This window comes from Macrobrachium nipponense, chromosome 35 (genome assembly GCF_015104395.2).
Source record: "Macrobrachium nipponense isolate FS-2020 chromosome 35, ASM1510439v2, whole genome shotgun sequence".
Taxonomy (NCBI): Eukaryota; Metazoa; Arthropoda; class Malacostraca; order Decapoda; family Palaemonidae; genus Macrobrachium; species Macrobrachium nipponense.
This window is the reverse complement of record NC_061096.1, coordinates 35,106,533-35,118,998: the sequence shown is the minus strand read 5'-3', so window position 1 is coordinate 35,118,998 and position 12,466 is coordinate 35,106,533. Positions and strand designations below refer to the sequence as shown.

General features: G+C 46.8%; 1 protein-coding gene across 2 annotated transcripts in view; it reads right to left on the bottom strand.

Moving 5' to 3' along the window:
* The window catches only part of LOC135208603 (probable ribosome production factor 1), a 28,940-nt gene extending 16,573 nt beyond the window's left edge, over positions 1-12,367 (bottom strand). Inside the window, exon 1 of one of the 2 annotated variants that reach the window (XM_064240966.1) lies at positions 11,985-12,367. In XM_064240966.1, the coding sequence (XP_064097036.1) occupies positions 11,985-12,224 (240 nt within the window). In that variant the 5' untranslated portion in view covers positions 12,225-12,367. Of the gene's footprint in view, positions 1-3,074; positions 3,660-11,984 lie in introns of those variants that run through there. The other variant, XM_064240967.1, reaches the window with a different exon arrangement.
* Between the last annotated feature and the right edge of the window lie 99 nt (positions 12,368-12,466).

Here is a 12,466-nt window from a genome sequence, read left to right as displayed (position 1 = left end):
ATATAGCTAATTGATACTTCAAAGTACAAATGACTGAAAATAAACTTTAATGGCCAAAAAATTTATTTTTGAGGTCAATTTAGACTTCTTTGGTCAATTTTAGCTTTCTTATGAATTGCTGTCAACAACAAATGTTCTCAACTGAATTATATTTATTGGTTAATCAAAGTAATAGAGACAGTGGGTATTAGTGAGAAATTGCAATTTCCTATAGTATTTTGGTTGCTTAGCTATTAACAATTTAGCGTTAGTTTTTGGGGGTCGGCTGTGAATAACTTAGAATTAACCTTTGAACTCTATCCTATGGTTTGCTGTTGATAAGCCAATCAAAAGTCTGGAAACCCCAGTCTCTCGAGAGAGTTCACATAGGCAGGATGTAGGTACGCGTAGCTATGTTCCACCTCTCCTGAGGGGTATTTTTGAAAGATGTATCCCTCAGGAGAGGTGGAATATGCATCCTGCCCATAGGTAGGTATGTGAACTCTCGAGAAAGAGTTTCCAGCCCTGGGATTGGCTTATCAACAGCCAATCAGGAGTGTCGTAAGGGACTGGCTTAGACATCAGATGCACGGTTGATGTGAATCTACGGTAGATCTATATTACTAGCTATTCCGCCGCGGCCTAGACTATGGCAGTTGCGGTTTTTCTTTGCAGTTTTACCTCCTGAACAAGAATTTTAAGTAATATTTATTCGGACCATTGCAATTAACCCCCAGGGGCTCATACTAAACACAATGAAATACATTTGATGTCCCAATTCCTGGTGAGTTTCATATTTGTGGGGACGAACGATGCAGAATGCTTAAAAAGAAATATCGTATCTACTACCTAGGCTAGCTAGGTATTGTAGTTTTTTTTTTATTAATTTAGTAAGAATTTAGATGCACATTATGCTATTGGACTAGATTAGCTAAACATGAAAATAACATAGTACCTAGACAATTGCCCTCGCCATTCTAATTCTCACCAGAAGCTAGGCCAGTACTGGCAAATCAGAATTTGATTCCTACAAAATTTATAAAAATTTTCCTAAATGCTTGGGGAAGCTTATGTACAGTGATGCTTAATCTCATGCGACATGACTCCATAGGATTTCGTTCAAAATTCACTTACTGGCAACCTAGCATGCTCCATACTTATCTATTATTTAAATGCGGAAACGCGACTATCGCATACAATATGGACATACAGTGGACCCCCCGTATTCGCGTTCTCCGGATTCGCGGACTCACACATTCGCGGATTTCTCTCGGGAACGTTTCCCTGCATTATTTACAGAAAATTCGCGCATTCGCGGTATTTTTCTATGAGAAATATCCACAAATTCCTGGTTTTTGTTATCAATTTCATCATAAAATGTACTTTTTGTGATAAAACTATTAAAAAAACCAAGTATGAAAATTTTTAGTGGTTTTTCTTAAGTTTTAACTAACAAAATAGGCTGTTTTTAGCGTTTTTATAGGAGTTCCAAACATTCGCGGATTCTAACTATTCGTGGGGGGGGGGTCTGGTACACATCCCCCGCGAATACAGGGGGACCACTCTAATATGTTTCATAAGAGTGAAATCTGTCATATATGTCAAAAATGTAAGAAAATGTCACTTGTAGCATATTTCAGAAAAAAAACTCTTTCAAAACATTTTCAAAACTTTCATTCACACATCACTGAAGCATTTGACCAAAATGAAGTCTTCATCAAGCATCAGTTCAAATGTTAAATAAAAAAAACTAAAAAAAATTGTCATAGCATTAATAATGCTTCCAAAGCCAACATAAAATTTGAAATAGTCCTATTTGATTGCTTTTACACCTCAATGCTGAAAAAATGTAAATAGTATGTACATACAAAAGTAGAATGCGCCCACCGATGTCAACGTGTGAGGGGAGCGTGTGTGACATATCCTTAGTGTCGGTGCAACAACCACCACCCGGTGTAACATAAGGTCTACACTGAGTAGCGTCAATGAAATTATCTTGAAAACACTCAATTTATATGTGTTAGAGGAATATTTGGATATTCATACATAATTAATTTTTATAATTCTTAAATATCAAAAAAATTATGGCATACCTACTAGCAAATATTCACCTATGCAATTATTCTTTTGTCAAAGCCAAGATATTGTTCCTAGGCCTAGGTGTCAGATTTCTTTACTTTACAATTAACAGTCACATTTCTCTATTAATTTCTGGCCAGAAAGCAAATGAGGTTATCTATACATTCTTTTTTTTCAAGTTACCTTATGAAAGAATAAATTATACACCAAAAGCGAGGAGAAGGTCTTTTAAGAAAATTATATTTAAAACCAGTTGAAAAACAAGTGTTCCAAACGCCTTGATATTAATACTTATGATATTTCGATTAATAGGCTAGTCATCTCCATATAATCAAAATCCTCATCTTTTATTCCTCAAAGAGCAGGTAATCTCTACAAATGAAAACATTAGTAACATCTCATAAGGCTTAGATTATTCTTTAAGGCCTACAAATCATTTTGCAACATATAGGCAGCTTAAACGGTAATTCTTCAGAAGCAGTCCGCACTGGATATTAAAATAAATAATCACCTACATGGAAAGAGCATGTGAAAAGCAATATAAAAAGCATAGTCATTATATGAGAGATTGAAGGGGGTGGAATTAAATGAGCTTGATAAGTTTTTACCTCGAATTTTTCCTAAGTCGGGAGAGGTGTTTCCTCTACGGTAATGTTTACTTTTAATGAGCCCTCTAACTTATTTTCTTACGCAAAACAACCAGAAAGGAGTGCTTTGCAGCAATAATAATTGGGAGCACCTACTGATTCGCAGGGTCCCACTCGACCGCCGACCGAAATCGGCGGAAGAACACCAAAGCCAATATGGCGGCGATACCAAAACAACAACAAACAAAGTAATGAGCGACTACATATCGGCGACCATCGATTTATGTGTGCTGTCAGTAAGGCCGTAGCGGAACGGCGCTTCGCGCCTTATCCGCAAATTTAAAGATTCTTGGCAAGCACGGCATGTACGGCAAGAGGTAATATTGCGCTGCGCGCGCTACCCACAGGGTTTACAGTAAGGCTACTTACCGTGGCAGATAGATTTGGGTGTCGCATCGCTTACGCCGACGTCCTTTCGTCACTACAGTGCGATATCACCCAAAGGCGTTCCTGTTGTAGTCGATCCGACAAATAGCTGCACAACACTCGCAGTTTTTTTGGCTGAAGAATTAAATTATGTCTCTGAGCATATTCAATCACAACTTCTTTACCACCACCACTAGACAAATAATGATAAAATTCACAGTAACCCACATTGCACTGCAAACAATCTGTAGGAAATCGAAGGTCTCTGTCAAAATTAATGCCAGAAGGGCCAGCCACTACCTCTGCCATAGCTACAGGAAGTCAAAATGCCGGTTTTTGCTTCATTTTTCGAGTATTCAGTCAAACAAGGATACCAGTGGACACTGGACAGCTAACTTTATTACTCCGCTGAAATGCTAGTGAAACTTAGTTTTCGACTAAAGTCGTTCGTAATTGGTTATGAAACCCATGACGTCATAACGATGTCACACCTCTCAGCCAATAATGAGTAACTGGAACTGCTTTTGTTTCCGTAAGAAAGTAAGTTAGAGGGCTCATTAAAAGTAAACATTACCGTAGAGGAAACACCTCTCCCGACTTAGGAAAAATTCGAGGTAAAAACTTATCAAGCTCATTTAATTCCACCCCGTTCAATCTCTCATATAATGACTATACTTTTTATATTGCTTTTCACATGCTCTTTCCATGTAGGTGATTATTTATTTTAATATCCAGTGCGGATTGCTTCTGAAGAATTACCGCTTAAACGCAGCCTGAAACTTCAACATTCAAAGAAAACTGGTTGTAATTCATATTCCTCCTACTGTATTCGTCAAAAAACAGATAATCTCTACAAATAAACTCATTAATAACAGATTATAGGTATCTCAGAAGGCTTAGATTATTTATTTAGGCCTATAAAACACTTTGCAACATACAGGCAGCTTAAACACAGCCGAAAGCTTCAACATTCAAAGAAAACTTGTTTTAATTCATATTCCTACTTTGAAAATGACTGTTGAGCTTATTAGGTCTACTGTCATAATGCAGCAGACGTAGTTATGTTGAACAGTCCGAGGAGCATGTAAAATGACAATTTGTCGAAAATTGCATTTTTCCTAACTATACAAACCTGAGGTCCTTTAACAATAGGAAGTAGCTAAGCGGCAGCTGGAACGGTCGTAAGCTTCGAACAAGGGGAGAACGGTAGTTAACTGCTTGTCCGACAGTCGCGCGCCGCGCGACTGGGAGGTAAACAAATCACTTTTGCTTTTGGCCCATGCAAAATACGCAGAGTGAGGGGTGGCATGAGGAGGGACTCATATGTAAAGGACCTCAGGTTTGTATAGTTAGGAAAAATGCAATTTTCGACAAATTGTCATTTGTTCCGATACGTAATACAAACCATCGGTCCTTTAACAATAGGAAGACTCACTTCTTGGTGGGAGGAATCTGAGTCTTTTGATGAACAGACTGGTGTTCGTCCATCCCTGGAATGCCTCCCTGGTCGTAAGAGCGAGGGAGGGATCCAAGCCTCTGTCCGATTGATCGGGGTGTGCACCGCAGGATCAATGGTCAGACCTCTGGGCCGAGTACTACTAAGAGAGAGGCAAGCGTATCTCTTCGTACCAGCAAGCAAGAACTTGTTCCTGTTTGCAAGAGGCAACATAAAGTATGGGTTGTCTCAAGCTGGCATCCACTTCCTCCCCCTTGTTGGAGGAAGTGGTGGATATACGCTCCTATCCCTAGTGAAAGGGATAGGATGGGGCTCTGTTGAGTAGCTCACCTGCATCTTGTCCTTATCCAGCAGGGTGACGACCGTGGCCCTCTAACCACAGGTAGAGGGGAAGAAAAAGATGGGAAGAGGAGCCAGTCACACTCTCATTCACCATCCATTCTTACGGTCACACCAGGACTCGATGCTGTTCAGCCTGCGAGGGTCTGGGTTCGCTACACAACGTGTTGAGCAGCCACCACGGGTCCCAAGGAAAAAGATCCAAGGACCTGTGGGCAATATCCCGAAGGTAGAAAGGAAGGGCATGTGGTCTGGTTGGACCAGACCCCTGCCTTCATACCTGCGCCAAGGAGAAGTTCTTGTGGACAAGGCAGCATCTCCTTCGCATCGAAGGCGGTGAAGTCCATTAGGGAGGGGATTGTGAACGACTCGAACCAATCGTCAGGGACCGAAGGGTTCTGAGTCTTCGCTACGAAGTTCGGTACGAAATCGAGCGTCACGGATCCCCATCCCCTGTGCCTGACTTCGCAGGAGAAGTCATGCAGTTCCTCAGAGGAAAAGAAGGAAATAGTCGCATGACCTATCCCTCTTCTCTACTTCGGTGATGTCCAGTACCCAACTGGTCTGTCCGTTAGCAACGAAGTCTCTCGCATCCTCCTATCCCCATGCAGCGAAGTTCTCGGTAGTGGATAGGACACCGACACTCCATGGTGGGTGTCAATGGTATGGGTACTGTGACAAGCTATTAAAACGAAGTAATGGTTGCTGTGTAACAACCGAACTAAGTCAACAGCGTAATTCGTAACTGACTCGGGCGCTCTGACAGCTGCCGACCGACTGCGTTCGGTAAGGAGGCAAGTTGTTCAAAGCATCCGAGTAAGTCACGTGACCTTCGCCTTTAAAGGGTTTATGCCGAGAGACCAAACCAATGATGTATTTGTTTGTCACCATTGCCGGACAGCGAGGTGATGATTCTCTTAAGGCATGTACCCAACAGGCGAAAGTCAATTGCCTTCTAGAGACCTAGGTCCCTGAAGGTAAAACATCTCATGTTTGTTGAATCTCAGCTAAGGAGAAACAACACTATGTACCGTTGAAGACGAAGGTAGATATTGAATGCAACCTACGTCTTCACATATGAATCGAGAGAAGGATCTCAAGATTCATAACCTGTGCTTACAAATGACTGAAAACGCTACCCGCTATTTCATTGCTGTCCGGTGAGAAGTCGTAGTTGCAATGAAAGCGGGGCGTTCTTCGGTAATGAAAACACAGGTGAAAGCCGCCTGAAGAACTGCTTCTCATGGGCTGAACATTTGGAGGTAGAGCTGTCAGGTCGGAGAGTAGGGCGATGTCTTCTGACACATCTTGTAATTCGGGTTGAACAATGAACAATTGTACACCTACGAATACGAGATATTTTGAAGACAAACTCAGATGTCTGCAAAATCATTCGCATTATCGCAGTGCGATGCAGCGGGAGACTTGTACAGACTTCTGTTACCGTGCGGTAAACAGAAAGATGCAAGAGTCCAAGAGATATCTCTGTTGAAAATTCTCGCAATGTCGAAGGCGATTGAATCTAGCGTCACCGCAGTAGATGGTCCTTCATTATTGCGAGAATCCCCGTTAATCAGAGACCTAAGTCCATGATTGTTAGGCAGAGATACGGTTCGGTAGTCAATCAAGCAGGGGAGAGAGAGACATACATGACCGTGAATCTCGGAGGCCCAGCTGATACTGATGCTGCTTATATCAGGCAGTCATACGCAGTGGTTGAGCCTGCTGAACTCGTCATCCTGAGTTTGCCAGTATCCATTATTCCACGAAGGAATGCGTTCGGCTAGAACTACCGAGCATAAAAGATATGCTCGGGCAATTATATTTAGGCGAAACGAATTTCGGTAAATATAAAAGTTGAAATGGTGTTGTCGTGACAAAACCATAAGTATATAAAATTGAAACTGAAAACTCCTGGGAGGTTGCAGGCAACCCCGAGTTGCAGTTCAATTATAATACTTCTCGTCTAAGTCGCAATCCGTTAGAATAACTAGGATATGCGCCTACCCCTCTGGACAATTCAACTGCTTAGCAGAATCAGGTCGCGAGGTTAATATACTTAGTATATTTGTAGGATTCTGAACAACGATCTCCATCCTAAATTCTTTCCTTCAAGAAAACAAAATAAGGATTGGAGATCGACCACCTTCGTTCTCTATCAAAGAGAGTGAGGGAGAAGTCTTCCTCGAAGGAAAGCTTCAATGGTGAACAGAATACTAAGACGATAGTTCAAGCCAAACTGGATATTCCCGTCCGTATCCTCTATTCCAGGTTGGTCGCCTACTGTGAGATAGTTTCTTTCAGCAGCAGTCTTCTTCACAATGCTAGAAATTCCAGGAATTCGAGCATAGGCGAGGTTCCCGATTATCGTGTAACATATCGGGGATTCTCGTCTCGCTCACTTTGGACCGTGGTCTCGCGTAAGTGTTTGAAGATCGTAAAAACTCGAACACTCTGAATGCGCTAGAAATTCCGTAGGAATTCTAAGCAGTCTGCGAAACCCCACCCCCACCGAATTCGTCAAACGATATCGGCTGGTGGTCCCTCCTATCGATTCCCGTAGAAATCGAGGAAGAATGGAGCAGGATTCCTCCTCAACGACCGGGGCTTACGTCAGGTAGGACCCGAAGGTCCCCCCGGTAGCGCAGTCCGAACGTGGGATCCTACAAAGAAATCTCTGTAGGATCCTTCCCCTTTCCCTCGTAGCCGTAAGGAGAGAATGGGGAAGGAATTGGATACTCGCTCGTTGCCTCCCAGTGGAACTAGCAGTTGGAGAAGAGTAGGAGCAGCCATCGCCTTGCGGCGATGGCCTCTCAGAGTCTGGGAAAACGTATCGTCAGGAGAAAACGTTTTCCCGCGGAGGGTTACGAACTCTCACTGTAGGTAAGGGTCTGCCGCCACTGTGAACGTCGTCTGGGTGGGGCTGATCGACACCTGACAGGAGAGAGCCGATACCGTCCTCCGACTCATTCCAGTCCTCGTCGAGGTCGAAACCTCTCAGGAGGACCGAAGGAGTATTTAAATACGGTGTCCGAAGACACGTAGAAAAACGCCGCTGTCGCAGTAGAGGAGGTGGAAGTAGCTTGATCGACCGGCCAGAACTGAGAGAGCCTTCTTGTCCGGAGACGAGACACTGGTTCGAGACAGAATCGGCAAGCTCCGATCGCGGCAGACCCACCGTCGGTTTGGGTTCCCTCTCGGGCGGCCCCAAAACGACTCGAGCAGAGACGTGGGCTCTGCTGGTGGGAGCGGCAATCCTTCCGCAGGGTCATTATGCTGACGAATCAGCTTAATGACTTCTGCAAATTCCTCTGTATCTCGGGAGTAACCGCGTCTTGCGGAGTAGGACCGTCCAGTCCCTCCAACAAGAACAGATCCCTAGATACTCCTCCTTCAGAAGGAGGAAGAGCGGCAGACCCTGACGGTCGCCTCCCCAGCTAATTGCGCGTATGTCCTGGTCGGTCCTAGAACCGTGCCTGGTCCATACGGCGTCATAGCGGGGTCGCGAGCGGCGCACCTCTCGCGATCACTCATAGGTACCTCGCTCCTCCCGGCGTAGCCCGAGGAGGTTGAAGGTACCAGGAGAGGCAGAACCTGACGCTCCCCCCTAGCTCGCTGGCAGGACCAGCGTGCTTGGAGGGCTGCTGCTGATCGTCAACCCGCGGTGGCGATCGAGCAGCATGCCTAGCCTTGCCGCTCGGCGACTGAGGCGAGAGGCTGGTGGGCTGAGAACGTCGACGCTGATCTCTAGCGTCAGGCGAGCTGTTTGCTGGTTACCGTCTCCGCCCGGTCCCGATGGGAGCGGCGTCAGGTGACCTGCTAGGCTCGCTGTCACGGTGAGACCGGCGAGCGTCCTCTCGGCGCGTCGAGCCGCTGGTACCAGCCGTGGCTGGTACCCCGACGGCCGCGGGGACCCCTTCCTCGCCTCAACCCGTTATGGGAGAGGCAGACCTGACGCTCCCCCTCGCTCGCTGGCAGGACCAGCGTGCGTGGAGGGCTGCTGCTGATCGTCAACCCGCGGTGACGGTCGAGCAGCAGGCCTAGCCTTACCGCTCGCCTGGGGCGATTGGCTCGGCTGAGAACGTCGAGACCGATCTCTAGCGTCAGGCGAGCTGCCGCTGGTCACCGTCTCCGCCCGGTCCCATCGGGAGCGGCGGACGGGTGACCTGCTAGGTCTCTGTGTCGCGTCGAGACCGGCCAGCGTCCTCTCGGCGCGTCGAGTCGCTGGTACCAGCCGTGGCTGGTACCGGCGGCCGCGGGGACTCCTTCCTCGCCTCAACCCGTGGCTGATCAGCGACCGTCACGTTAGCCCGAGCAGCCAGTTGATCGCTGCGAGAGCGTCCACTGGCCTGGCGCGAGTCGTGTGCACGACTCTCGCCAGTCTTCTGCTCCGCGCCGCTGTCTTGACGGCGAGCGAGCTCGGGCGTCAAAACTTTGGCTGGACGGTCTTCTTGGAAGAGCGTCCACTCGGTGCTTCTCGCGAACGAGAAGCGGCCGAGACGGAACCTGGTTTAGCGGCAGACCCGCTAGCACCAGGTGAGGACGCACCAGCCGAGGCTGGTGCCCTCTGGTCCCCGTCGACTTCTTCTTTGCAGAAGAAGCGACGGGCCCCCCGCCCGTTCCCGAAGGAACAGGAGGACCAGCAGAAGAGCTCCCCAGCTCGCCTGAGCGAGCCGGGCCCCTTAGAAGATCCCGAAGGAGTCTTCTTAGGGGGGAAGGAGGCAACCTTCTTCTTCTTCGGCTGTTTGGCCTTAGAAGTCGAAGGGGAAGGTCTTCTTCGCCAGGCTCCGCAGGACAGACGTCAGGTCTTCCATCCAGGAGGGAGCCGGGGCAGTTGCCGAAGCAACAGGGCCCGACTGCACCTGTCCGGAAAGACCTGAGACTGTGACAGCATCACCAACAGCAGGAACAACAGGAACAGGTCCAGGAACCGCAGGAACATCTGAAAGTGAATGAGCAGCAGGCACCTGATCTGAAAGGGAATGAGCGCTGGGACAGCAACAGGTACGGCAGGCACGGCCGGTACCACAAGGAGAGACAGGCGTCCTGTCGGCAGCTACCGTCATCCTCGGCACTGGCGGCAGGTCCAGGGGGGTACTCTTTGGGCAGCGGCAGTCCGGGGTCGGCAATACAAAGAACCCAGGTGGCGGTGGCACCGTCCTGATTGGCACGGCAGGAATTGGTTCTGGATTGCAGCCGTGGGTGTTACCGACATGACATGTGGTGTGTACACCAGGTGCGGTGACATCTCATATGCTGGTGTCGAGATTTGGTTGTTGTAGTGTTACCGTATCATGAGTGACCACTGCCGAACCCCGCCAACCGCTGAATCAACCCCTGCAGTCCCAGCGACTCTCACACCTGTCCCAGGTCGTCCTCGCTGATGGCAAAACCTGCGGAAGCAACAGTCGGGTTAATTAGAGGGGCTTCCTCGCGCCTGAGAGGACCCCCCCACCCCCCCAGAGCGGACGGAAGACCCCGAGTACAACTGGACGTCCGTTACCAAAGGAGTCACTGGACTTCCGATGACTTCTTGTGTCCTCGTACAGCACCCACTGCGCCTCTGACGAATGCATACACGTTACACAGGGCTCGTTGCGGGAGCACTCTCGCCCCCGACAACGAGTACAAACCTCGTGAGGATCTACATCTACATTCAAGGTCGTCTCCCACGGATGTAGCACCTGCGGTAACATAGATAGATTAGTAAGAGGGGTTCCCTCACGCACGGGGGGAAGACATGCCCCACCCCGAACGCAAGGAAGCCCCCACATACAAAATACAATGAAGAAGCTGAGCGGGGGGCAGGAAGGAAGACGAAGAATCGGCTACCAACTTCCTGGCAGACCTTCGCTTCCCCCACCCCCGCACAGCAGTGAAAAGTAATATGAAAATGAAACAGAATACTGCCCTTGCGATTCACTTCATAGAACTTAAAGGAGAAAAGATCAATTCCCGGGTAAGAACGGAAACTTGATCCAATAATATGATGCTATCATATATATATGAAAATGAAACAGAATACTGCACTTGCGATTTCATTTTCACATAAAAAAATCGTAAGGATCAATTCCCGGGTAAGAACGAAAATTGATCCAGATTAAATTCATGCAACCAATAAATGAAAATGAAAAGAATATTGCAATTGCGAATCCACTTTCATTGCATTCTATATACAAAATTAAAAGTTCGTGCCGAGCGCACTCACACTCTCGGTAACGAACGCACAGGGCAAAAATATAATGAAAAAGTACTTACATTTTTCAATTACACCCTTTCGCCCAAATACATGACTCGGCGCGAGCGCGCCCGCCCTCGGCACCGAGACATATTCAAGGTTCATAATTAAGTAATGAAAATGAAAACAGTGTACTTACAGTTTCATTTTCAAGTCAAACAAACCATTAGTAGAAAACACAATATAAACAAAGCATACGACGATGAAGCGGGCAGAGAGCGATGACGAACACGTCCTTCACACCCGCGGCCGAAAGCAAAAGTGATTTGTTTACCTCCCAGTCGCGCGGCGCGCGACTGTCGGACAAGCAGTTAACTACCGTTCTCCCCTTGTTCGAAGCTTACGACCGTTCCAGCTGCCGCTTAGCTACTTCCTATTGTTAAAGGACCGATGGTTTGTATTACGTATCGGAACAAGTGTGCTTTCATTGATGGCACAGCTAACCTTATCACACCGCACTTTGAACTTAGCAGCGTAAAAAAAGAAAATCAGTTCAAATCACAGAGATTACGAATTATACCAATGCATAAAAGGAATAATATTTATATAGCCATAAGGAAAATAGGGCTAGCTGTGAATTCAAAAAATTTATGACATGTAGGTATGGCATTAGAAAAAAAAAGAAAGTATAACACTACTTGGCAACATCACGTTGAGTCTGAGAATCTGGACAATAGGCTATGCTACTACCTACAAAAAGAATCATGTCGCATGAGATTTGAGCACCACTGTACTAGACTTTATTAGACTTGATAGAATTGGCGAACCTAGGCAAGTTCCAACTTCCATATGGAATTTCCGGTATGATTATGCTAGGTTAGCCTACAGTAGCTACCTAGCCTAGGTAGGCTAACTCCTCTAGTTAGGCTATGCTGTTTACCTTTACTCTTTCAGCCTTGACTTCTCGCATCTTTTTCATCCTCAGAAATTTGTTTTTGATTCCGAAACATGGACCCATTTGGGGAAAGAGGACCTCCTCCTCCTCCCCCTCTTCCTCTTCACCCTCTGCACCACCTGCATCATCCTCTTCCTTAGGCTTGGTGTCTTCGGTTTTCGGCGTTTTCTCATTTTCTTCGTTGTTCTTCGCCTGTGCAGCTCTTCCTCTTATCCCCTTCGCCATAATGCTTTTATGTACAACTTCGCGATATAAATAGGTATATTTACAAGAAAACTAGACAGTAACACTGACTTCGTTCTTCACCCTGCCAGTAAAATCCAACATGCGGTTGGGTGAGATTGAGAAAGGTCGGTTACCTATGTAACTGCACCTCATAAGGGTGCCCTGTAGTCTGGTACAGACCAGAGCTGTTGTATCCCCGAGGTAAGATGCTGCGTTTCCTTTCATTGACCTTAATGATTTTG